Here is a 26445-nt window from a genome sequence, read left to right on the forward strand (position 1 = left end):
TTTTACTCACCACTTAAGTGAGTGTCAAATTCCCTTTCCTTTCTCCACAAGATATAAAATCAATTTCTCTCTCTCCCTCTCCTCTTTCTCTCTCTCTCTCTCTCTCTCTCTCTCTCTCTCTCTCTCTCTCACACACACACACACACACACACACACACACACACAATTTCTGAAGTGTTGAAAACCAGGAAGGTTTGCTAGCAGGAGGATGCTGTATCTTCTCTTACGAGCTTGTCATGGCCAGTCATGGAACAGAGAGGTTGCTCCCCTCGAGAATCTGTCCAAGCCTTGGCCACTTCCCTATATAATTTATAGGTGATAATGTGATGATGTGTTCACAAGTCACTATAATAAAAGCAGCTCACACGTGTTTATAACTCCCAAACTGTGGTAAGGAACAGCCAGTGTATGAGGGAGTAGGCTCCGCTTCAGCAGGGGACATTTAGATTTGACATTCAGAAATATTTTCTGGCTGATTTGATAAGCATTGGAACTCATTTAAAGGGACAATGGGGAATCTCCTTTTCTGGGAGTTTTTAAAGAAATGATTAAATTTCTAATATGGGAAGTATGGTCACTTGGGAATCCTGATGTCCTTATTTTAAGAGTTGATTTCTAAGGCCTGTCTCCTAGAAATCCTCCAAGTTTGAATGTCTGTGAGGCAGGTTCTGGCTCTGGCTGCAGCTGAGATATTAGGACTGTAGTCAGGGAGACCATGTGCCAGGCCCACTGTATTCATTTGGTTAGGCTTTCCTGTCCCTGTATCAGGAAAGAGGAGGGGCACGGGGACCTGGAAATTCCATGTGCTAACCCATATCCTGGCCAGGGAAGATGAGTAGTTATCAGGATATCACGATTTTGGAAAAAAAAAAGAACAACTTTGTTCCTGTCACTGAAGCACCAGCAAGAGAAACAGCAAGCTCTTCTTGGAGAACTTGGAAAGGGGAGGGCAACCACAGATATTCTCTCTGGGTTTATTGTAAGCCTTTCCTTACTCCTCTTTTTTCCTCTGTGTTTCCTTCCCAGGTACCGCATGCACAAGTCCCGGATGTACAGCCAGTGTGTCCGAATGAAGCACCTCTCTCAAGAGTTTGGATGGCTCCAAATCACCCCCCAGGAATTTCTGTGCATGAAGGCACTGCTGCTCTTTAGCATTAGTAAGTGCCTGGAAGGGCAGGGAATGCCCCTAGGGGCATAAGGGATCAGAAGGAAGCTGCTTTTTTCATTAAAGGATTATTGGGAAGAAGCCCGCTCCTGAACATTTCCCTTCTTCTTTCACCCTCCCTCCTCCACTCTCCCTTAGCATCCTTTTTCCTAACAAGGATGAATTTCATGGCTAGAGACCAATTTCTTTGCTAGAATTCAACCTCCATTAGATCCCCACCTACCCCCAATCTCTCTCTGGTACAAGGCCTTTTTGTCTGGTTTTAGCAGGTCTCTGAATTTTTCCATAGCTTCTACCATAGAAACAGGCAAGGACCACCTTATATGTCTTGTAGGGCAGAAGGGATTGCCTCCTGGAAGGAATTTCCTCTTCTGCCAAAAAGAGAACCTCTGTGTAAGCAACTCAGACAGGGCTTATTTGGCAGCCAAGGAATATTTCTTTAATGTCTCTTCTAAGCAGAGTGCTTAGACTCTATGAGGGAGAAAGGAGACAAAATTTGATATTCAAGACCACATGTTTTAATTTTCTAATTCAGAGCCAGACTGTGAACAGCGTAAAACCATAGGTCCTAAGAAATGTGTAGATGAGAAATCTAGAGAATGGAAAAGCTCAGTAAATTTTATTTACTTGATACCCTACACACTGGGTCCAGCTAGCCTTTTCCCTAAGACCTTCCTGGCAGACTTTCTGAAGGCCCCAGGCATATAGGCCTCAAGTGACAGGAAACCAAGTATATGGTTCTCTCCCTGTGGGGGTGGGGGTCAAGTTTGTGGTCAGAAAACTTGGTGCTTTATCTAATGCTCCTTCGTGGGCATGCTTCCCCTCCCCATTCTGTCTTCATTCCACATCAGTTCCAGTGGATGGGCTGAAAAATCAAAAATTCTTTGATGAACTTCGAATGAACTACATCAAGGAACTTGATCGTATCATTGCATGCAAGAGAAAAAATCCCACATCCTGCTCAAGGCGCTTCTACCAGCTCACCAAGCTCCTGGACTCTGTGCAGCCTGTAAGCAAATGATGGAGGGTGCTTTGTCAGGGAGAGCAGCCTGATAGAGCCAAGTGATAATATGCTCTTCTAAGGTCTGGCACCACCTGTTGGGAGGTGCTTCCATTCCCCTCTGGCTTTGAGTGTGGTCCAGGAAGAAAATTCAATGAAGAAGAAAGGAACACAGGTCACAGTGTCCCAGCTGGATATTGTGAAAGAGGTGGAGGAGTTGAGAACAGAGCAGTTGGGACTCAGAGAAGGGGCTTAGAGTAGATAAGTTATCTAGGCAGACAAAACAGACCTGGATGTTTTCCCCCTTTTCCTCGAGTCATGTGCGTTTGTGTGTGTGTATGAGAGAGCGAGTGTGTGTGTGTGTGTGTGTGTGCTGGGGAAAAGGAACACCCAGTCTTGAGTCAGGGAGATTGCAATGGTGTAAGAGGTCTCTTGGGAGCCTCCAATGACTCCCTGGAGGCAATTTAGTGCATGTGTGTGTGTACGCACACGTGCATGCATGCACGTGCACACGCACACACACACACAAAGAGGGAGGCCCAAGGACATGGAAGGAAAGAGGAGGAAATCAAAGAATGCGGGGATAGACCCTGACAAGAAGCCAACTCCTTGTCAACCCTGTTTTCTCCCTCTCTTATTGTCCCCCTGCAGATTGCACGAGAGCTGCATCAATTCACTTTTGACCTGCTAATCAAGTCCCACATGGTGAGCGTGGACTTTCCAGAAATGATGGCAGAGATCATCTCTGTGCAAGTGCCCAAGATCCTTTCCGGGAAAGTCAAGCCCATATATTTTCACACGCAGTGAAGCTTTGGAAGCCCCCATTTTCTCACCCCACCCCACTCCCTTTTTCAGAAATCTTCTGCCTGTTTTAACTCTGCACTACTTCTCTGCAGTGCCTTGGGGAATTTCCTCTATTGATGTACAATCTTTCATGAAGATGTTCTTGAGTTCTATTTGCTGGGCTTTTTTTTTTTTCTCTTTTCCTCCTTTCTTTTCTTTGCCTCCCTATCTGACCCACCATGGCACTTTCAAACTCTGCTCCCTGCTGTGGCCCTTATCTGTGTTTTGAATGCTGTGGTATTTCTTTAAATCTGTGATGATCCTGTGGCACAGTGTCAAGTTGTGCTTGTTTATAGCACTGTGCTGTATGCCAGCCATGCAAACGTTTACTCACCTAATGCCACGTGAAGTTTAGAGAGTTAAGAGTATCCGGGAAAACAAAAGACAAACAAACAAAAACAAAAAAAAAATTGCTAGGGTTTTGCCTCTTAAAAAATATAAAAACAGACAGAAATCCCTGAAGAGACCAACAGTAACTAGAATAAAGTGAAAATTGCAAGCCCATGGGGAGTCACTGCTTTTTTTCCCCAAACCATCTCTCCCTGGGAGACTTTATTTTCTGCCAATGGCTATTGCCATTAGAGGGCAGGGTGACACCAGAGCTGACATGGATGGGAGGCAGATTTAAGAGAGGACAGAGAGGACAGATGGATCACCAGTACCTGCCCAGAGCCTTGGCTCCTGAGGGCTAGACTGCTCAACTGCAGCGCAGTTCATGGTACTGAAAAGTGTACTTCTTGTTTGAAAACTTGTCTGTATGGCCTCTCCCCACCAGTCCCTTTCTCTCTCATCCTCTGCCTCCACCCTCAAATTGACTTTCAATAGCTTTTCTAAGAGCTTTGAACTGAATGTTCTCTTTAGCCAAAACTTGGCCACTTCCACTGAAGAATCAGACCAGCAAGAGGGAGAGGGAGATCTGATGTTTTGTAAGTCACCATTCCGATCCAGGTCTGCTTTCCCATTTGTGGCCCAGGGAAGAGCTTGGGGCTGGAGTCAGAGGAAAAGGAAGTGGTGGCTTGACTGTTTTCCTGTTTAGGACACTGAAGATTTGATCCCTCTTTGCCCCTACCTTTAAAAGACCTGAATGTTTTCTGCCTGATTCTATACAGCTGCAAGCATCATCCACCCTCCCTTCAGTGTTTTGTGGGCCTGAACGTCACCAGGCTGCATTGCAGCCACAGTGGTGAAGCTTGTCCACTTCCTTGGGCATGTTCACAGACTCTCTGCTAAGAACTCCCACCACTAAGAAGGCTAGCAAGCCAGCAGTCTTGATGTCTCTCTCTAGATGCCAGTAGGCTCAAAGACTTCTTAGCAAATGTCTGTCATCAACTATCAGATCTCTGTAGCCCTTAGACAAACTGGAAAGAAGGCATCAATGGGATTGGATAAGCTGAGCGTCTTGCTCTTGTCCCCCGGAGATGACACCTTCCCACAAAGTGGAGAAATGCCCACTTACACCTTCAGAGCAGCTAAAGGGGCTACCCAGATCAGGGTTGAAGAGAAAACTCAATTACTAAGGTGGGAAGAATGAAGACACTAGAACCAGAAACTCTGTAAATGCTCTCCTTGCCACCCACCATATCCACCTGCAGAAGTAATGGGAAGAAGAGAGAAGAAACCAAGAGAAGACTGACTACTAAAGTAAAAGTCTTCAGAAGCAAAGTCTAAAGCCAGATGGGCACCATCTGGTGAGTTTACTCATCATCCTCCTCTGCTGCTGATTCTGGGCTCTGACATTGGCCATACTCACTCAGACTCCCCACCTTTGCTCCTGCCTTTCAGCCAGCGGAAGCTGAAAGATTGAGACTACAGAACCATGGCCTCTGTTGGAAAGATCTGGTTGGTGTGGCTCCAATGGGCTGCCACCCATGAACTTGGTGTGTTCCTGGGATACTGGTTTCATATAGTCCTTTGGAACACCTCTGTTCTGTTGAGTCTGTCCCCCAGTCGCGAGTACAGGGGAATGTCCACCTACTTTCTCATCTTGGCCACTGCCTCCTCACTTAGCTCTTAAATTCATCTGCTGAACAAGAAATGGCCAGTCACAAAGCTGCCCATTTCAGTTGGTTCACTCTACTTGTCGTTGAAAAGATAGTTTCTGAGTGACATGATATGACCTACACGGGTTTCCTCCCCTGATTTCTGTTGATATTAATAGCCAAATGAACTTGCAAAACAGCTTCTTTAAATAACAAGGGAGAGGGGAACCTAAGATGGGTGTTATACCAATCCAAGACTGCTGGACAGAACTAAAGCAGACAGGTTCTGTTTCTGGGGTAGGATAAAAAAATTCTGTTTTTCTTTGTTATGACACCATTTGGCCTATGTAGGGTCACAGGATCACTTTTAACTATTTTAAGGAGAAAAAATCCACTACTTTTTCATTTAAACTAGGTCACTTTTTTTTTTTTTTCTCTGCGGTACGTGGGCCTCTCACTGTTGTGGCCTCTCCCGTTGTGGCTCCAGACGCGCAGGCTCAGCGGCCATGGCTCACTGGCCCAGCCGCTCCGCGGCATGTGGGATCCTCCCAGACCGGGGCACGAACCCGTGTCTCCTGCATCGGCAGGCGGACTCTCAACCACTGCGCCACCAGGGAAGCCCCTAGGTCACTTTTTAATAGTTCCTTTACATCTGTTTTGAAATGATTCTCATCTTTTGTGGTGCATGGATTCAATTATATCATTCTAATACCTCTCCTTGTAAATATTAGATGTTCTCCTTTCCATTCCTCTGGCTATCAAGTTTTTCATCTTTATGGATTTCCCAATTGTGACTCCTGTCTTTATGAATATGTTTTTCATTTGTGAAAGCCAAAATTCAGTGAAACGGCAGTGTAATTAAAAACAGCAACAACGGGATTACTCCAAATTTCCGAATGGCAAGACTAGGACAAAATGGCCTAAACAAGAATTTAGGCCTACTGTTTTTGCACTGGGGTTTCAGTGAGCAAAGGAGATTTTAGCTTGTCTTTGTCTCCCACAGATGAAAGGGGGATTATTTTTTTCTTTTGACCATTGTTGTTCCTGCCAGTGCAATTGACAGAAGTCTCATTTTGCATGCACTCTGCTCTGCAAACAGAGTTGATGTAGTTGGTACACTGTGCTCACCCTTGAAGGATCGGCAACTCACACCCACTCAACTGGTGAGCGTAAAGATGAGTATCACTCACCAGACAAGCGACGGGGACTATCTCCAAAAAGGTTTGCAGCGTTCAACGGGGATGGAGAGTGAGGAAGAGAAAAAGGAGAAGCACCAGGGAGAAGGTCCCATCTGTGTTTGGCAGCAGACAGCTGCCAGTGTCACAAACTCTGTGGTCAAAGAAAAGAGTCGTGTGGCAGTTTCAGCTCTTGTTCATTGGGCAGCTTGCCCAGGCCTGGCCTCTGAGTTGAAACGGGGGTTGGGTTCTTTGTTCCATAGCTTTTCTATGCCACAGACAGTATCTTTGTTCTTGGAGAGTTCATTATTTTTTTTAATGAGAAAGGGTTTTTTTTTGAAGGATTCTGTCATATATCTTAAAGAAAATCAGTAATACATATATTTTTATATATGTTCACTGGCACTATAAAAGGGAGGGGGGAAAGCTTTACTCTGTCCTTTGGGTAGTTGCTGAGGTGACTGTCCAGGTTGAGAAATAGTGTGCTGATGCTAGAGTCTCTCTCTGTTCATACTCTACTTCTAAATACATATATGCATATATAGCAAGAAGTATTCTGTTTGTACTTTAAGAGAAATAGGCCCACCATTCACATGATACTGACACTACACAAGTGACCTAACTTTAAGCATCAAGTAGCTTCTAAGTGTTTGTTTCATTAGGCACAGCACAGACATGGCTCAAAAGCCCAAGCCATTCCCTCTGCCCCTTCCCAGTCTTGTGCTAAGGTTGCATTTCATGAGACTCTCTTCAGACAGCCCAGTAAGTATCCCTGCATGGTCCCTACATGGCCCTGGGAAGACAAAAGGTTGACTACTAATTATCTTATACCAGTTGCCCAGGTGAGAGGGCACTGGGCCAAGGGGGTGGCCTTCATGCTCAACCACATGTAGGGGGTCATGGGAACCAGGAATGCTAAAACACAAGATCCAATCCCAAACTTAAAGTCAAAATAAGCCATTTAGCATGTGCAATTTCTTATAAAAGGATCTTTCTACCCTTGCTGCCTTTTATAGGCAGGTCTGTTCTCACCACTAATCTCTTTGAAAATCTGTGAAAGCAGTTTTTAAAAACAAAGAGATGAGAGCATCACATTACGTAACCAAAGATTACATAGTATCTGCTAAAATACCAAAATTTTTAAGGGCAGGGAGGGAGCAAGCATTAGTGCCTCTTTGGTAACCTATCCAAAGACAGACTAAAGGACTTTGCTGGTGACTGACTTATAAGAGTTTTGTGGGGTTTCCCCCACAATATACACGTTTAGAAGAGTGGAAGATAATTTTGAAAAGAAAGGGATTATGGGTCCTTCAGTAAGTGACTTTTTATAAGCAGAACTAGCTTTCCTTTTCGTTGTAGTTGCTGAGCAAATTCTTAAAGCTCCATCATTGCATGGTTACAAGTGGAGCTGTCTTGGCCATTGTGTTTGCTAGTGCCAATGTTAGCCTATCTGAAGATGTGAAGCCCTTGCTGATAAGAGGAGCATTTAAGGGACTAGATTTTGCACTAGAAGGACAGCAGGCAGAAATCCTCATTTCTGCCCACTTTGAATGGCACAAAAAAGTTCTCTGTGGTTTAAGGCAGAAGGTTGAAATATATTGTAAATGAGTATTTGTATCCATGTTTCAAAATTGAATTATATATATAGATATAATGTGTTCTGATAGCTTTACCTTTCTCTGCACCTTTATATTTGGTTCCAGGTCATAATTTATACCATGTACTTGTGAGAGAGGCCACAGCTACATTTTGGAAGCTCTCTCAGAATGGAAAAGACACCTGGGTTGATCAGATAACCAAGAGATCTCTGCTCCTATTGAGGCCTGACCCACAGGTCTTGCAAAGGAGCAGGGGGGGGGGAAGCGTAAGGTACATGATGTGCTGCACTTTACTAGCCCAAGACAGATGAATGTGTAAAGGGTGGTGAAGTCTCATTGGAACCGACTGGGATTTACCATAGGGAAGGCCCAGACTTGGGGCCAAAGGCCCACCCAAGCAATTAGCCAGTGACCCTCTAATGGGACCTGTGCAGTTGGAAGAAGGAAGGGTACTTTTTTGTTCTTCGCCATCCCTGTGAGAAAAGGGCAGTTTCCTGCACTTGGGAACCTGGAGCAAGTGCTCCATTTCAAACAATTCACTCACCTGCAACTGAGGTGCTCTTGCTACTGGGTGTCTATTCTGGTTTTGGATACGTTCTGTAAAGATTTTGACAATGAAAATGTGTTTTTCTTTGTTAAAAAATTTATCAGTGTACTAGAAGTAGTTTATCTGTAGGTACAGGTCCATCTCTGCTCACAGGTAGGGGTGTTTTTTCTTCATTTAAGAGACTGACACTGGGGTCTGTTGCCCAGAGCCTCCCAACCCTTAACCATTTCTAGGTGAAGGCAGAAAAATCCACAATTAGTCACTCCTCTAAAGACACTTCAGCTGAGGTAACAAACCATTCGGAATGTTCTCACTCCAAAAATAAGTGGTAAATATTGTAATTTAGCAGGCAGAGTCTTAAAGGGAAAAGCAGTCTTTGACTCATCTTTGATTTCTCCCCATTAGATTTGGCCAGAAAATAGATAATATGCATGGATTGGTTTCCAACCCCAATTCAGTAGAGCAGGAGTGCTGATTCCTTTCCTTATCCCACTTGTCTCAGCTTTTTATGGAATTAAATGAGAAGCTATCATCTGAGTGGCCCTGGTGGCCTAAAACAGTTTGCACGTGAATACTTAAAAAGGCTCTCACATAGCTACAGATTCCATTGGCCACCAAAGACTGGAGCCCACACGTATGTCCCAAAGGAAAGGAAATTCTGGAATGCTGCTGCTTCTCTGGTGGTGCCCTCTTGGGCTGATGTTTCACATTTTGGAATTCTCTTCCCTGAACATTTAGATAGACCAGGTCTGCAGTCTCTCCCAACCTTAGCCCTTGGTGCTAACTGTCCTGCAGTGAAGTGCATGTGGGGTTGTCCTATCCCATAAGCCACTCAGGTGCTGAGAGTAGCCACCATTGGGATAACCCAAACTAAAAAGAGAGTCCCCCCCCCACCACTCAGTGACACTTTTCTGCTTTCCCCTAGACTGGAACATTAATTAGGGAGTGCCTCGGACATGATATTCTTGTGCTGTCCCTGAGATTAATGTGGCAGCAGGAGGGAGCAGACTATGTAACCAGATGTAAGAATTAATTTTTATGTTGAGGGAAAAAAATTAAAAAGAAAAAAGCGTCATATAAAAGTTATTTTTTAAAGAAACATTAATTTTGCTTGAAACTTCGTTCGATGGGGCTTCAGTTCTCACAGCGGCACTTGGCCTCCACTGGGCAGCAGGACCAGCCCGCAGCACTAGTGTTGTATTCACTTTTTGTAATCTTGGAATCTTTTGTCGCTCTAAATACAATTAAAAATGGCAGAAACTTGCTTGTTGGAATACATGTGTGACTCTGGGTTTGTCTCTGTCTCTGCTTTCAGAAATGTCATCCATTGTGTAAAATACTTCCTTGCTGGTCTGCCAGCTAAAACTTGGCCGCAGCCCCTGTTGTGGCTGCAGGCTCAAGTTATTGTTAACAAAGAGACCCAAGAAAAGCTGCTAACGTCCTCTTATCACCACTGTTAATTTGTTAAAACATAAAACAATCTAAACTTTCAGATGAATGTCATCAGAGTGCTTTTAATTAGCTCTTTTTATTGGCTGTCTTTATTGAATTCGAATTGGTATCATGCCCAGTGGCTATTTAATGCTACTTTGATTTTCATATATTTAAAAAAAATCTTTGTACAGGGGTTATAAATTTGTCCTGTGTTGGCCTTAGCATAGTTTGACCCGGGACCACCAAAATATCAAAAGGTCTGGGCTAGAAAGCACAGATGGACACTGGCCACCCATTACAACTTCTCATCAAAATGCCTGAGTTTGTCAACGAGGAGAAAGATATACAAAACCCAGCTGTTCACCCTCATTCTCATCCTCGTGGGAGCATAAAATGGGTGGGGGCTTCACTGCCCTGTTCTTGCCAAGCTTCTGGTAAAGAATGGGCATGTTCACACCCTCACTGGTTTTGAGGACCTATATCGTCTTTGACCATCAAGGTAAAATCCGAGCCAGCCTTCTTTAGGGTTTGCAAAAGTTCAAGCAAAGCCCACTCCTGTTTCCTCTCAGTGTGAATACTTAATGAGATCCCAAATTGAATTCTGGGCTTGAGATACAGGCCATCAACGAAGTGTGACAGACATGTTAAGGAATAATGGGAAAGTTCTCTATGTCTCAGTGTCCTCACCTGTAATATGGGTTGTCACAGTGCCTCTTTACTGGGCCAGATTGGGGATTCAGTAAGAATGCATATGACCCAACTGGTGGGCTTATTGCTCTGGCTTTGATCCCTGCTAAAATGCCAGAACCCCTGAGAGTGATCCCACATTGAGCCATGTTTATCATTGACCACCTCAGAGTAGATGGATTTCTCAAACTTTTCCTGGGAGCAATGCTTGATGGAGAGGAGACGAAGAGATTCTTAGGATGTGTGTTTGTTTATGTGTGTCTAAGTAAGGAGAGAGAGCATATGAATGTTTGTGGGTTGTGTGTGGAAGTCAGAGCCTGCCTCCAAAAGAGCCTCTCTGACCACCATTGCTTAGCTTCTCTTCTCTTGGACCTACAGAGAGTGACCTAACAGCCACCCTATTTGGTTTCATTGACCACTCAGCTCATGCCTAAAGTGACACGGTAGTTATCATCCACCATAGATTTTCCAAGGAGTAGAAAAGCACAGAGGTTAGGGGGAAAAGGACACCTAGTGGATTAAAAAGAGCCTGGAGGCAGGAGTCTTATATGTGACTTAATCATGATCATATAGTATATAGCTAGGATTCAGACCTGCTGATTCACTGTATGATACTGGACAACTCTCTCCCCTTTTCTGGACCTTAGTTTTCTCATCTATAAAGTGAGTGTGTCTGAAGATGTGAAATAGAACTAGATGAGATGTAGAGCCGCTTCCAATGTGTACACTGTGGTTATTGCAAACTACAGCAACACTTTTAAAAATTGTAACATAAAAGGAAAAGGAAAGGGCCTTTTATTATCCCTAGAACACATAGTTTTGTAACTAGAATCCCCATGTTTGTACTCAATAAAAATTTACCAAACACCTGGGGCAGAGGGTCAAAACAAAAATTGAGTCCTGTGTAATAAATGCTGTCAACCCCTTGATGGATGGGGATACTGTTCAAAAGTAAAATAATTTACCATTTAGATGATCTCATAAACAGCAGAGATAAGTAGGAGTTAAGCCACAGTCAATGCTTTCAGTGAGTTTACAGTCTATTAAATGCCTTAGGCCAGGCCAGTCTGGGACTTCAACCTATCACATCTATTCCTCAGACCCTCCCACATCTATTCCTCAGACAAGATCGGCCTAACCCCTGATTTCTAATTGCTGCCTTTTAGAGCTTGAAGGGATCTTAGCATCTAGCCCAAATTTTGCATTCTTTACATAAGGAAGTCGGGGCATAAAACTTGTTGAATGTTATTGTGAATTAGGACCTGTGTCAAGGGACTAGCTCTAGCACACCCAGCTCACAGTCCATTCATATGCTTGCAGGGAGCATGCCAGGGTGGCAGAGTACCTGAAAACCTCTTACATCCCCTTGCATACTGGTCCAGAGCCTTGGTGAGAGAGCCAGCACTTCTCATCTGTGGTTCCCATGTATACAGCCCAAGGATCTCTACTCCAACCACAGTACCTACTTCACCTACCACCCACTCACAGAGGTTTCTTTCATGCCATTGCAGGGGAGAGTGAGAGAAGAGAATTATTGGGGGAGCTGGAATAGCGACTGTAGAAGCAATGAGAAACATTTAAAAGACACACTGAAGTATGAAAACCTAGTTTTCTGAGTTAATAGGCAGATGCAGACGATTCAAATTCTCAGGTTCTTCTGCCACCATTTTTTTCAGGCCACAACTTCCCCCTCTTCCCTCAACTTCTTTCCCAAAGTACTTCAAGTGAAGAGAAGACTATTTGCAAAACTTTGACTGCCAATCAGCAAGACTGTACCAAAAAAGCTGACTTAAGCCAGACTTTATGCAAACTGTCCCCTGAATCCCCATTGAAGCAATTCAAATCTAAGACCAGAAAATAGGCCAACCGAGTAAGAAGGTGCTGTGAGAAACACATCACTTACCACCTAGGCAGTGACACTTGTCTCCAAAGAAAACAAGTCCTTTTGATGCTTATACACAGTGCCAAGAGTAGATAATTTCAGGATTGGACTAACCTTGTGGGAGAATCCCACCACCTCAAAAGACTGCAGGGACTCTTCACGGGGGCACAGTATCCAATTATCCCCTCATTCACTTGTTCTTTCATTTATTCAACAATTATTTATTTGTGTAACCACTATGTACCCCACATAGGAACAAGACAGACATGGTGTCTGTCCTTATGGAGCTTCTAGTCTAGTAGGAAAAACAGACAGACACAGACAGTTATAATGTAATGGGTGCTATGGTGAGGGAAGTGCAAGGTTCTGCTGGGGTGCAGAAGAAGGATGCATAGCCTGGTCTAGTGGGAAGGTCAAGGAAGGCTTCTTAGAGAAGTCTAGACTGTGACCCAAGTTCAGTGAAGATGGGGTTGAAGGTAGAGAAAGAGGCATTCTTTCTCAGGCAAGAGACAGCAACCTTGTAAGGGAAAAGACAAGTTGCTTAGTTTAGCCGGAGTGAAAAGTTTGAAAAAGGGTATGGGTGTGAGAGAAAAGAGTAAAGAAAGAAGCACAAGCAAAAGCCAGTGAGTGCCCTTGTGTCACACTAAAGAGTTGAGCCTCTATTCCAAGGTTAAAGGGAGCTATAGAAATCGTTGCCACCATTTCAGTTCCCAGACACATGATCTCATCTGAACCTCATAACATCCTGAAATCAGGCAGAACAGGGATCAAGCCCATTTTGCAGATAGGGAAATTGAGGTTCAGCACAGTGAAGTGATTGGCCCAAAGGCTGCTCCTGAATAATTAATGGCCCTAAGTCTGAACCAGAAGCCCTGAATCTCCTGATTTCCAGTTTTAGGCTCCTCACATTAGAACAATCTATCAAAAACCTGGACATGGTATAATCCTTAGAATGTATTCAAGGGTCTCTGTCATGACAGTATATACTGTTTACTATGCCACCTATACCTGCCATGGTCTTCCTGAGTGACATTTACTGGCATGATGTTCCTGGATGACTGACAGGACATCCCAGAGAGGATCACCAGCAGCTTCATACCCCATAAGGGGTAGTGGAGGCTATGGGAAGCCAGCCAAATTGGTGCTGTATGGATGTGGGGCCTCATTCATTCATCAAAACAGGGAGTCAGAAAAAATGCTGGAGAAGAATATACAACATTCCACCTTCTTAGAGGTGATGATATCTGACTCAGGCCTTGAACAGTGAGATGAAATTCCACGGGAAGGAAAGGTAGCTGAGCAGCCAGGAAAGAGTATATGGCTACTGCTTTGGGACAAAGCAAATAGGAACTAGTAGAAAGTAATAGTTGGAGGTGAATCTGGGCTAAGGTCTACTGAGAAAAGCCTGTGTGTACCACAAATGAATGAAATTTCTTCTGTAGGCCAGTCATTCTCAGTCGCAACAGGGGAAAGCTAATGGCCACATATGTGACATGCCCTCAAGGGAGCCTCCAGGGTTATATGCAATTCCTGACACACAACTGTCACTTAGTCCCTTTCTCTCCCACTTAAGAGAGAAAATATGAATACAAGTGAGACTGACAATATTGAAAGGAAAAACTTGAACCTCCTATAGTATAATATTAAGAAAATTATCCACCAATTTCAATGTTTAAGATATTATCAACATATTATTTGCCACGCCTAACAAGTAATTACAGAACACCAGTTGAGATAACTAAGGATTTTTGAACAAAGCTGTAACATAATTAGTTTGGGGAGTTGAAAGCTATATTAAAACATGTATAAGAGGGCTTCCCTGGTGGCGCAGTGGTTGAGAGTCCCACCTGCCGATGCAGGGGACACGGGTTCATGGCCCGGTCCGTGAAGATCCCACATGCCGTGGAGCGGCTGTGCCCGTGAGCCATGGCCGCTGAGCCTGTGCGTCCAGAGCCTGTGCTCCGCAGCGGGAGAGGCCACTACAGTGAGAGGCCCGCGTACCACAAAAAAAAGAAAAAAACAAAAACAAAAACAAAAAATATGTATAAGAAAGAATATAGTAGATGGTAACACAGAGATTGACTCAAAGTAATAATAGTAAAAATAATAATAGTATGAAATGTATTGAGCACTTACTATGTGCCAAGAAATGCTAAAGCAAAGCTCTTTATATTGTATCTTACATAATCCTTATATTAACCCTATAAGTTGAGCACAATTACTCCCATAATAGAAAGAAACGGAGGCCCTGACCCAAATTATTTCTGGCTCAGACCCAAGGTTACTTCTAAGTAATAAAGCCTGAACTCAAACTAAAGTATATTTGTTGTCAAAGCCTACAATTTTGATCACTGCAGCATAGTTTCTTTTTTGAAAGGCTGGTTGATTTTCTCAGTCTTTTGCAAAGAGGCCCAAGGAATTCAAAACAGGCAGCATTACAAATAGGAATAAGGAAGGAATGATATCACAATGGAATTGTCTTTACAACTACTCATTCCAGGAGTTAAAGAGATGTCTGGTGTACATGAGTCCATGATTTCCTCAGAGCAGCCACCTACTCCCCAAATTTCAGATGAGTACTTTTGGGAGGAAAAATTGTCTGTTCCAGCCCTACCATCTCTCAAGTGTCTTTCCAAGCCTCTTGCTTTCCCTTCCTGTCTCTGGCTAGAGGTGCCTGGGGTACAGCAGTTCACTGGGTGTCCAAAAAACCTATGAGCATATTTGTCTATAAAGGCAGGCAGGGGAAAGAGCATTGGATCAGAAATCAGAGTACCAGCTTCTGCCACTAACCATCAGGTGAAGTTTAGCAGTCTCTTTCCCCTTTCTGGGCCTCAGTCTCCCCATCTGTAGAGCAAGGGAGATAAGAACCAGGCTAGTTTCTTCTAGCTCTTATATGCCTTCTTAGATTCTGTGAAACTTTTGGCTAAAACCAGAATTTTGTCAATCTGGGAATTTCCAACTTTATCTCACTCCCATGCCTGTAATCTCATTCCTCTATTTTAGAATCTGTACCATGGAAAAGACTAATGATAGTTTTTGCTGTACTTGCAAATGTCCAGTCACGAGCATCCTTGACAACATAACCAGTATTTCATTGCTTGTTGTTCCACAACAGCCTATACCATACAGCATGCCATCTTGCCTAAGACACCCATCATTCTTGGTGAGAGTATATTTCTACTAATGCTTCTTGGGTCATTCTGTACCTGGACAATTTTGATATGGACTGAAGACCCTGCTAGATATATCTCTTATACAGAATAAACATGGGCAACTGTGACTGCTTGAGGAATCTCTCAGGTGGACGTGGTATGGACTTTATTAATGGTCTAGGTCAGGAACCAGAGTACAGGCAGTGCCATTAGATATGCACTAATGAACAAGAGACCAGACAAAAGACCTCCCTTTGGGTATAGAGCAACACACTCTATTAGCCTTCATTCATGCGGTGCCCTTCATTTGAAATGACCACCTCCACTTCTGCCTAGGTAAATCCTTCCTACACATTAAGGCTCAGCTCAAAAGCCAACTCCAGTATGTTTTCCCTATTTCCTCAGCTGGAAATCAGCTTTCTCTCCTTTAAACTTTGAATATCCTTCCCCTAAGCCCACACCACTGCTTTGGCTTGTACTTAGTTATAATAGAAATTTACTGTCTTTTAAATAGTGCTTTATACCATATAGCACTTTGATATCAACTATCTCATTGGAGACTCACATGAACCCTATAAGGAAAGCACAGCAGGAATTATTAATATCCAAGTTAAATATGTGACAGGAAGGAAGCATTGTTATTTTAGAAGTTGGCTAGAGACTTCTATTTTTAGCAGTGTGTTTTATTAGATAGCCTGAATGACCCTCCCAATGAAAACAATTAAAATATAATGTAAAATATAAAAATAGTATTTTAAAATTCATTGCTGAATTAGTATGACAATAAAAAAAATCCACAGCCAAAAAGGAAGTTAAAGTAGGAACACTGAGGTAAATGAGTATCAAGTCCAAATTTTGCCCTAGGGGTTTTACCAGACCTGGAAGACTGAATTTCTACATTGATGACTGCAAGAGGTGAAGGAATATGAGATAAAGACTACAGTGAAGTCAATGTAAGAGTGAAGAAGAATTAAGTCTGTTTCACAGAAAGAGATAGCAAGGAAACCTGCCTGGTTTCACCTTGGCACTGGGTGGAGGAGAAAAATAAACCTCTCATGAGAATTTATAACCATAAGTGGCCTTCATATAGTTTTTAGTTCTAATTCAAGACACTAATGAGGTCTGAAAAACTAAAAGATGACATCCCAGATTGGCGATTCTCACAGGAGACTGACAAAAGCAAATCCTCTGTAGAAGAATGTAACTCTCATCTAGGCCTCAAAAATTTCTATACATAAAGGTCCAAAGAAAATGAGCATCTCACAGTCAAAATTTACAAAACACACAAAGAAACAAGACACCCTGAGTAAAAGTCTTCAGAAATAACAGACAACATAATCAGACCCACAGACTATAGAATATAAAACCATCACATTTAGAATATAAAATTAACTTTACTTAAAGTGATTAAGTATATTTATAAAATGCTTGAAATAGATACAAGGAACAAGAGACTATAAAGTACAACGAAACATATTAGAAAAAAGTATAAAATAGAATTTCTTGAACTAAAAAAGTAGAATAGTAGAATTAAATCTATATTGATTGATTAGAACACATAATATATGCAACTAAAGAGAAAATTAGGGAAATGAAAGATGGATGCAAACAAATTATCCATAATATAGAACAGAAATGAAATAAAATGGAAAATATGAAAGGTTAAGAGACAAGAAGGTAGTGCAGATAGATCTAATATATATCTAACTAGACTTCCAGAGCATGGTCATGAAGTAGGAAAAAGGCAATATTCAAAAACATAATAACTGAGAATTTTCAACATTGTTGAAAGACATTCATCTTTAAGACCTACATTTCTGACAAATCCCAAGCTAGACAATTAAAAGAAATCCACACTAGACACATCACAGTGATTTTACAGAATGCTAAAGAAAAAGACCATTACAAAAACAGTCAGTGAGGAGGGGAAAACTAGAACAAAACATTATTTACAATGAAATAGCCACTACACTTAAGATTAACTTATCAATAATAATAATGGTAGCAGAACAGAGTGGAAAATGAACTTTAATATACTGAGAGAATTCTCTACCCAGCAGAACTATCTTTCAAGTTAAAATAAAGATATTTTTAACCAGATCCTCAGTAAAGGAAATTCTAAGTGATGTACTTCAGATATTTGGGAAAAGATCTTGGATGGAAGGTCTGAGATGCAAGAGGTAATAGTGAGCAAAGATATTCATAAACATGTGAATAAATCTAAACATACATTAACTATATGCAAAAAATATAGTGATGTTTAGTCTTGTGGGAAAATAACAAGATAGAATTAAAGAATCTGAAAACTGCTTATATATTGAGAGGGGATTATTACAGTTATAAAACTGAAGTCCTTAATTTGCTGAGAAAGAAGAGAAAGATACTCATTAACTTAATTTTTATGCAGTTCTTCTATTTTTCCAGTTTTATTGAGATATATTGATAATTGGCATACAGCACTGTGTAAACTTAAGATGACATAATGACTTGACTTTCATATATTGTGTAGTGGTTATCACAGTAAGTTTAGTTAACATCCACATCTCATATAGACACTAAAAAAATGTTTTTTTTTCCTTTGTGGTGAGAACTCTTAAGGTCTGCTCTCTTAACAATTTTCAAATATACCATACAACAATGTTACTATAGTCATCGTGTTGTACATTACATCCCCAGTACTTATCTTATAACTGGAAGTTTGTACATTTTGAACACCTCCATCCAATTTTCCTGCCCCTCACTCCCTGCTTCTGGTAACCACAAATCTGATTTCTTTTTCTATGAGTTTGGTTGTTTTTGTTTGTTTTATTGGGATTTTTTGTTGTTGCTTTGTTTTGTTTTGTTTTGTTTACATTCCACATATAAGTGAGATGTATTTGTCTTTCTCTGTCTGACTTATTTCACTTAGTATAATGCCCTCAAGGTACATTCCAGTTGTCACAAAAGGCAGGATTTTTTTTACTTTTTGTTGCTGCATTATATTCCATTGTATATATATATACTACAACTTCTTTATCCATTCATTTGTCAATAAACACTTACACTTTTCCATTTCTTAGCTATCATAAATAACGCTTCTATAAATCTGAGGATGCAGATATCTCTTCAACATAGTGATTTTGGATATATTCCCACAAGTGTTCTACCTTTAATTTTTTGAGGAACCTATACTGTTTCTAATGCTTTGTAGATGGGATTGTTTGCTTTATTTCTTTTTAAGATAATTTGTTGTTAGTGTATAGAAGCTTTGATTTTTATAAGTTAATTTTATATCCTGCAAATTTACTGAAGTTGCTTAAATATAATGGTTTTCTAGTGCAGTATTTAGGATTTTTCTATATATGAAATCATGTTATCTACAAATAGAGACAATTTTACTTCTTCATTTCCAATTCAGATGCCTTTTCTCTCTTTTGGTTGCCTGAGAGCTCTGGCTAGAACTTCCAGTTCATGTTGAATAGGAGTGGTGAGAGTGGGTATGTTTGTCTTGTTCCTGATCTCAGAGGAAAACTTTTCAAACTTTCACCACTGAGTATGATCTTAGCTGTGGGCTTGTCATATATGGCCTTTATTATGTTGAGGTATGTTTCTTGTACACCTAATTTGTTAAGAGTTTTTATCATGAATGGATATTGAACTTTGCTCATGAACTTTAGACTTTATTAAGTTAAATGTCTACATAATATTGTTAAAAATAATCAGAAAGTTTGAATGTCAAAGAATAGAAAATATATACTAGGCAAATACCAACCAAAGAAATCTTATTTATTTATATTATTGGCAGACAAAATAAACTATATGACAAAAGCATTACTACACATAGATGTTTGTATTGATAAAAAGTCCAGTCTACCAGGAAGATAACATCATTTAAAATTTATATGCCTCTCATAAAAAAGCCTGAAAATATATAAAGAAAAATGTGAAAATACACGAAAAACTTAACAGTCTTGATATTATAGTGGGAGATTTTAGCATATTTCACTCAGGAACTGATAGATAAAGGAGACTAAAAAATGAAAAGGAGGACCAGTTCCCGGCAGGGTCCAGGACAGTGCGGACCAGCCGCCTGGTGTGGATGTAAGCTGTGTGGTTGACAGGGTCTTGGTGCTCCGGCCGGGTGCTCAGGGTCTCAGGTGGGAGAGCCGAGTTCAGGACATTGGACCACCAGAGACCTCTCATCCCCACATAATATCAATCAGTGAGATCTCTCTCAGAGATCTTCGTCTCAATGCTAAGACCCAGCTCCACTCAACGACCATCAAACTCCAGTGCTGGCCACCCTATGCCAAACAACTAGCAAGACAGCAACACAACCCCACCCATTAGCAGAGAGCCTACCTAAAATCATAATAAGGTCACAGACACCCCAATACACACCATCGGATGCAGTCCTGCCCACATGAAAGACAAGATCCAGCCTCATCCACCAGAATACAGGCACCAGTTCCCTCCACCAGGAAGCCTACACAACCCACTGAACCAACATTAGACACTGGGGGCAGACACCAAAAACAACAGGGCCTACGAACCTGCAGCCTGTGAAAAGGAGACCACAAACACAGTAAGTTAAGCAAAATGAGAAGACAGAGAAACACACAGCAGGAGAAGGAGCAAGATAAAAACCCACCAGACCTAACAAATGAAGAGGAAATAGGCAGTCTACCTGAAAAAGAATTCAGAGTAATGATAGTAAAGATGATCCAAAATCTTGGAAATAGAACAGAGAAAATACAAGAATCGTTTAACAAGGACCTAGAAGAACTAAAGAGCAAATAAACAATGATGAACAACACAATGAATGATAAGAAGGTGAAACACTTATAAAAAGTCGCATAGTTAAGAAGCAACAGAGTCAGGACTTTGGCTTTCTGACTCCAAATCCAATGCCCTTGAAACTATGAGCACCTCTGGGAAAGCCTAATCCTCTGTCTCCACTTCAGTCAGGCCTATGTAGCAAAAAGTCCCCTTCTGGTTTCATATATACATAGACCACCACTTATGGTGGGGATGAGGAGACATTTACAAGTAAGTTTTTGTTTGTTTGTTTGTTTATCCATTCATCAGTTGATGGGTAATTGGGTTGTTTATATTTTTGTTTATATTTTTTATTAATGCTAACAACATTCATGTAAAAGATTTTGTGTGGACATCTGTTTTCATTTCTCTTGGGTATATACCTAGATGAGAAATTGCTAAGTATTATGGCAACTGTGTGTTTAACATTTTAAGGAAGTGCCAGCCTATTTTCCATAGTTGCTGCAACAGTTTACATTCCCACCAACAGTGTATGAGGGTTCCAATTTCTCCATATCCTCACCAGCACCTGTTACATTTTTTTTTTGGATCATTGCCATTTTGGTGGGTGTGGAGTAGTATCTCATTGTGGTTTTGATTTGCATTTCCTCTATGGCTAATGGTATTGACCATCTTTTCATGTGCTTGTTGGCCATTTGTATATATTCTTTTGAGAAATATCCATTCAGATCATTTGCCCACTTCAGACTGGCTTGCCTTCTTATTATTGAGTTGTAACATCCTTTGTATATTCTAGATATAAGGCCCTTACCAAATACATGATTTGCAAAATTTTCCCCTTATTCTGTAGAATGTCTTTTCACTTTCTTGGTAATGTCCTTTGAAGTGCAAAAGTTCTTCATTTTGATAAGGCCAATTTATCTATTACTTCTTTTGTTGCTTTTGCCTTTGGATCATACCTAAGGAATCATTACTTAATCCATCATCACAAAGATTTATGATTATATTTTCTTCTAAGAATTTTACAGTTTGAGGAGTTATATTTAAGTCTTTGATCCATTTTGAGTTAATTTTTATATAGTGATAGGTGGGAGTCAACTTCATTATTTTGCATGTGGATATCTGGTTGATCCAGCACCATTTCCTGAAAAGGCTATTCCTTCCCCACTGAATTTACTTAGCACCCTTGTCAAAAATCAGTTGACAGTAAATATAAAGGTTTATTTCTTGACTTTCAATTATATTCCATTGCTCTATATGTCCATCCTTATTCAAGTACTACATTCTCTTGATTACTGCCATCCCATTATGTCACCATATGGACAGAAATCCTACAACATGCCTTCTGCCAAAATCCCCTTTATGATTCGCTTTCCACCCAACTCTTCTCTAGGTCTCAGGGTAAGATATGCCCAAATGGCAACTTAATTTGGTTAGTTCCAAGCCCTCATTCATTTTCACTATCTTTCCTTCTCTCTTGTTTTTTCTCTCAATCTGTCTTTTCTTTGTCTCTTTATCCTGTCCCCTTCCCTCTCAGTTGCCCAACCATTTTCTTTCTTTTCTTTTTCTTCCTTTTCCTTTCATTCTTTCTATCTTTTCTTTCTCTCTCTGTTTTCCCTTCTCTTGATGTTCTTGTTCTTTTTCATTTTTACTGCCCCTTTCCACTCTTCCAGTTCAGTCTCACTCTCTCTCCAATCTCAGTCTCTCTCTCTCTCTCTTCCCCTAGTCTTCAGCTGTGAGCTCTCAAAGGTCCTGTCTTTTAAGATCTTGCCAATTCCCACTAGGTGCCTGTGCAAAACTATCCAAAGAATGTAGTTAGCTTTGAATTGTACTAGGGCCAATCTCTATACTAAAGAGATCTCAAACGTTGCTTCAAATATTTCAATTCAACAAATATTTATACAGAAACCACATATATCAGACATTAAGCTCAGTTTCATTATGCATAATTTCATTGACTCTTCACAACAGCTTTGCAAAGAAATAAGGAGCTATTATTCCCATTTTACAGACAAGGAAACTGAACTGAGTGTTGAAGTTCAGTGAGGAAAGGAAGCATGACTACAACTGCATGTAAGTATTAAGGTTTGTTTCAGGTCCATGCTATTTTCACTCTACTGGGCTGGGAATGATTAATACCTATCTTCTAGAGCTAAAACTGAGAGTAGAAGTCTAAAATAGGTGTAAGGAGAGGTTGGAAGGGAGAGGAATGGCCAGGTGGTATAAGTCCCAGCTCCCATCCTGCCCAATTTTCCAACCCAAATTTGCCACACTCTTGACTTCATTCTCAGACCTCTTCCTGCCCCAGGGCCTGAGCCAGTCTTGATCGAGATAGAAAGAATCTTAGAATTTTTATTCCCTTCAGTCAATGCACCCTAGAAACAAGTTACACTCCTCAAACCCGGGACCTGACATTGGGTTGCTATATTGTATCTACCACTCCCACCAGTCTTTTTTGGTGCTAATTGAATTTGACATTTGGTGGGTGAGGAGTCAGACATAAACATCCATGTAACCCTTAAGTTTCAGTATTCTGTCCCCTCACCTCATGCTTGTCCAGTGCATAATCTTGGCCTCCTGCCTTGTTATCCTGCTTCATGCATCTCTAGGCCTGGGGCTCTGAACACATGCTCATAGCTACCTCCCAGTTTAGCCTTCCTCTTTGAAGGGCAGTTTCCACTTCTGTACCTTCCATTCCTCCCATCTGTTACCCACAGCCAGATCTTGCATCACATACCATGCAAGATGTGTAGTAGCCTGCAATTCTTCCCTGCCTGCTCTTGCCCGGACCAGGCTACCTGTATCTACTGGGCCCCAACATTGTAGTCAGGACAGTCTTCTCCTGGGGTATCTTCTTCCTACCAGACCCACATTACCAAGGTCATGGGGACCCTGGAACTCTTGTGACTGAGTCATGAAGAAATCAGAGTTTAGCCTTAAATGAAAGCCTGAGCCTGATCTTCTCCCCCACCACATTATCTTGCTTCTACGGCCACAATCCAGACTGGAATTAATTAGGTAGTACACGTTTTTCAGGTACAGCATAACCTTTCCATGGGGAACTCTGACTGACAGATTCTAATTTATAAGCTTTATTCCTGTGCATAGGCAAACACTGCCACGCTCAGACTGTATTATTTGAAGGTTATAGCATTTAGACCCTAAAGCTCTTAATTTTATTGGAAATGGGAGAAAAAATGTCATACAAATATTTCATTTTGATGCATAATGATTCCAACACACACCCCTTACTGCAGTAATTGCCACCCACTCACCTGCATCATAATTTGATAGTCAGTTACAAAAGGGCCCAACTCCCTGCTATGTCTTTTTTTGGTGTCTTAGAGCAACAAAAGTGGGCTTCTTCTTCCCCCATGGTAGTTTGCAGAATATCATCTTTCCTGTGTACACATAGATTGGGGTGGGAAATCACTTCTGATGCAAGTTTAGTATTTCAGTATATTAAGTGTTAACTGGAGTATCTTTCCAAATATAATGGAGCCATTGAAACTTATTCCTGTGCTAGAGTCCCCTGGTAGGCTAGCTGGCAGAAGCACCTTGATCATTCCAGCCTAGATGGAGTAAATGTTGCCTAGAAGGAAAAGAAGAAAGAGAAACAAACAAGCAGAGGGGCACACAGAGTTTGGTACCAGGAGAGCTGAGGAGAGAGAACTTGGAATCCCAAGAGGGCCACCGGACAAAAAGCTCCAGTGAGAAAGGTTGAAAAGTGAGCTTAGAGGCAAAGACTATGCTGGTTTAAGCAGGAATGAAATGAGAATGGAATGGGAAATAGTGGAGAAGATGCCTGGGTAAAACATTATTTGGGAGAAACACTGGGCCTGCAGACTGGAAAGGATAGAATATAAATCAGAGTTGGAAGAGCTGCCTGAGGGATAGTTGTAGCCAAAACTCTGGTGGTGGCATACAAACCTACCATAAGGAACCATGTTTCTTTGAAGGTGAAAGGGAAAGAGTGAGCCAAACTCAACAATGGACTAGAGGTTAGTTTTTATAGCCAGAAGTTTGGCTTGAACTTTCTATCAGAGTGCATACACGTGGGTCATTACAGGGACAGAATTTGTCCTTGTAGTGCAAGAGGCCCTGGCTTTGCCCGCCAAAATTCTGGCCAAAGGGGAGGTTGTGAATAATGGCTTAAGGAGTCAGGTGTTGAAGAAAAAAGAGTTGGGGAGGTCTTTCTTACATTTTAATTCCATATGGAGCTTTCTCTTTGGCTCCCCTTCTCTTCTTCTCCCCCAGAAGCCTTCATCATAGTCAGACATACCCAAGTTCCAGTCATGGTTCCATCACTAGATGACGTTTCTGCAAACTGAAGATAATATCACAATATTCTCATTGAGGTTTCTCAGTGTTAAGTGAATGTAATGCGGATCTCTCTCCTGCTGACCAAGAGAGGGCAGTACAGTAAATCTCAAGATTATAGCACCACTTGCCCTTTGCTGCTGGGTGGTCTGGGCTTTGGGCCAACTGGCTCTTCTACTGGACAATTGGAGCAAGGGTCTGGTAACCCCTTCTAGGTTGAAGATAGGATGGATGTCAGGGGAATGGAAAAATTACCAGAGTTAAGGCCATTCTCAAATGGATGTGGAGAGGAGATGGCAGCTATAAGAATGCCCAATGCAGCTGAGAGGTCACCTATCTCCCACTCAGCATCTTTACTACGTCCTACAGTGAAATAGAAAGTGTCCTTGATCTCCATCAAGTGGGAGCTGTCCTGCTCTAAGTCAGTTAAGTTTTCTGACACCTGGCTGAAATCCTTCTCCCTCCCTTCCTCTTTCCTGCCTCTACTCCACTCTTTGGAATAGCTATGGGAACCATCCTTTGTGGGGCTCTGCCAGGCCTCCAGATTTACACTCTCTTTACCAACATTTGTGGCTATGTTAGGCAGGGTACATGACTTCAGATCTCTCCAGTTGTCCTTTTAGCCTATACTTTAGTAAATAAGAGGGGCACTAGAATTTGTTGAATACAGAGCATATTCTAAACACAGCCAAATACATAACATTTTGTTATCTCATTTAAAGTGTCCTATAATCACTTTACAGATGAGAAAATTAAGGCTGATAAGAAGGTGATAAACTTATGAAAAGCCGCATAGTTAAGAAGCAACAGAGTCAGGACCTTGGCTTTCTGACTCCAAATCCAGTGCCCTTGAAACTATGAGCACCTCTGGGAAAGCCTAATCCTCTGTCTCCACTTCAGTCAGGCCTATGTAGCAAAAAGCCCCCTTCTGGTTTCATATATACATAGACCACCACTTGTGGTGGAGATGAGGAGACATTTACAGATAACTTTCACTCACACTCACACTAGGCATTATTTTAGTTATCATGCCTCACCCCAGGTAATCAGGGAGCAGGTACTGATGACTCCTGTTTTCACTGTTACTCCATAGATCTCAGCCTCTCAGTATCTTCCTGAATAAACTGTCTTCCCTGGCCTGGACCAGATGCTAGGTAGCAGACTCCCCTCTTTCTTATTCCCATCCTGATGCCACTAAGGGTAGGACCAGGTCTCACCCTTATTCTTCATCTAGAGTCCCCAGGTAGGCAGACTGGCAGAAGCACCCTGATTGTTCCAGGCTGGATGGAGTAAATGCTGCCTGGAAGGAAAGAAACCTTGGTCTTGTACCCATGGATGCCAGAAATGGAGCCTAAAGGTCCACCTCCTGTGTGTGTGAAGCTAGTCAGTGTTTCTAATAAGGTAGGCCACCCAAAGTTGACTAATTTCTGCCATTTGGCTCTGGCCCGGCCCAAACCTGCACCTTGGAAGAATAGTGAGCCAGTCAGGCCTGAGAGCTCAGCCACAGCTGCTCTGGGAGCCCACAGCTTGTGCCTGGCCAATTCCCTAGCCCTGCAGTTCTATTAGCTTCATTTTTTTATACGCCTTTTAATTTCCTGAGTGCAGCCAAAACCAACATCAAATAACTTCAAGGAACAAAAGTTCATGATTCCCCCAACCCCTAGTGCTCAGCCCCCCAAGTCACTTTGAAGCAGGGTGAGCAGAATGTGCCACAGTTTTCCCCCTGCCTATCTTTTCAGAGGGTGGGTGTTGCTGCTCTGTGAGCTATTCTCAGACACTGCTGCCTCAGAACTCACTGTGAGAGATGGTTTTGGGTCACCGTAACCCAAAGAGCAGAAGGAGGGAAAAGAGGGTGGGGAGAAAACCCAGCCAGCAAGTAATTCTCAGATACCAGCCTTCCTGAGG

The 26445-nt window shown here is 41.8% G+C and overlaps 1 protein-coding gene across 1 annotated transcript in view; it reads left to right on the forward strand.

Moving 5' to 3' along the window:
• The window catches only part of AR (androgen receptor), a 181953-nt gene extending 176497 nt beyond the window's left edge, over positions 1-5456 (forward strand). Inside the window, exons 6-8 of the mRNA XM_082610314.1 lie at positions 1027-1157; positions 2017-2174; positions 2817-5456. Coding sequence (XP_082466440.1) covers positions 1027-1157; positions 2017-2174; positions 2817-2972 — 445 coding nt within the window. The 3' untranslated portion in view covers positions 2973-5456. The remainder of the gene's footprint in view (positions 1-1026; positions 1158-2016; positions 2175-2816) is intronic.
• The last annotated feature ends 20989 nt before the right edge of the window (positions 5457-26445 follow it).

Source organism: Mesoplodon mirus (assembly GCF_964341445.2).
Source record: "Mesoplodon mirus genome assembly, chromosome: X".
In the NCBI taxonomy this organism is placed as follows: domain Eukaryota; kingdom Metazoa; phylum Chordata; class Mammalia; order Artiodactyla; family Ziphiidae; genus Mesoplodon; species Mesoplodon mirus.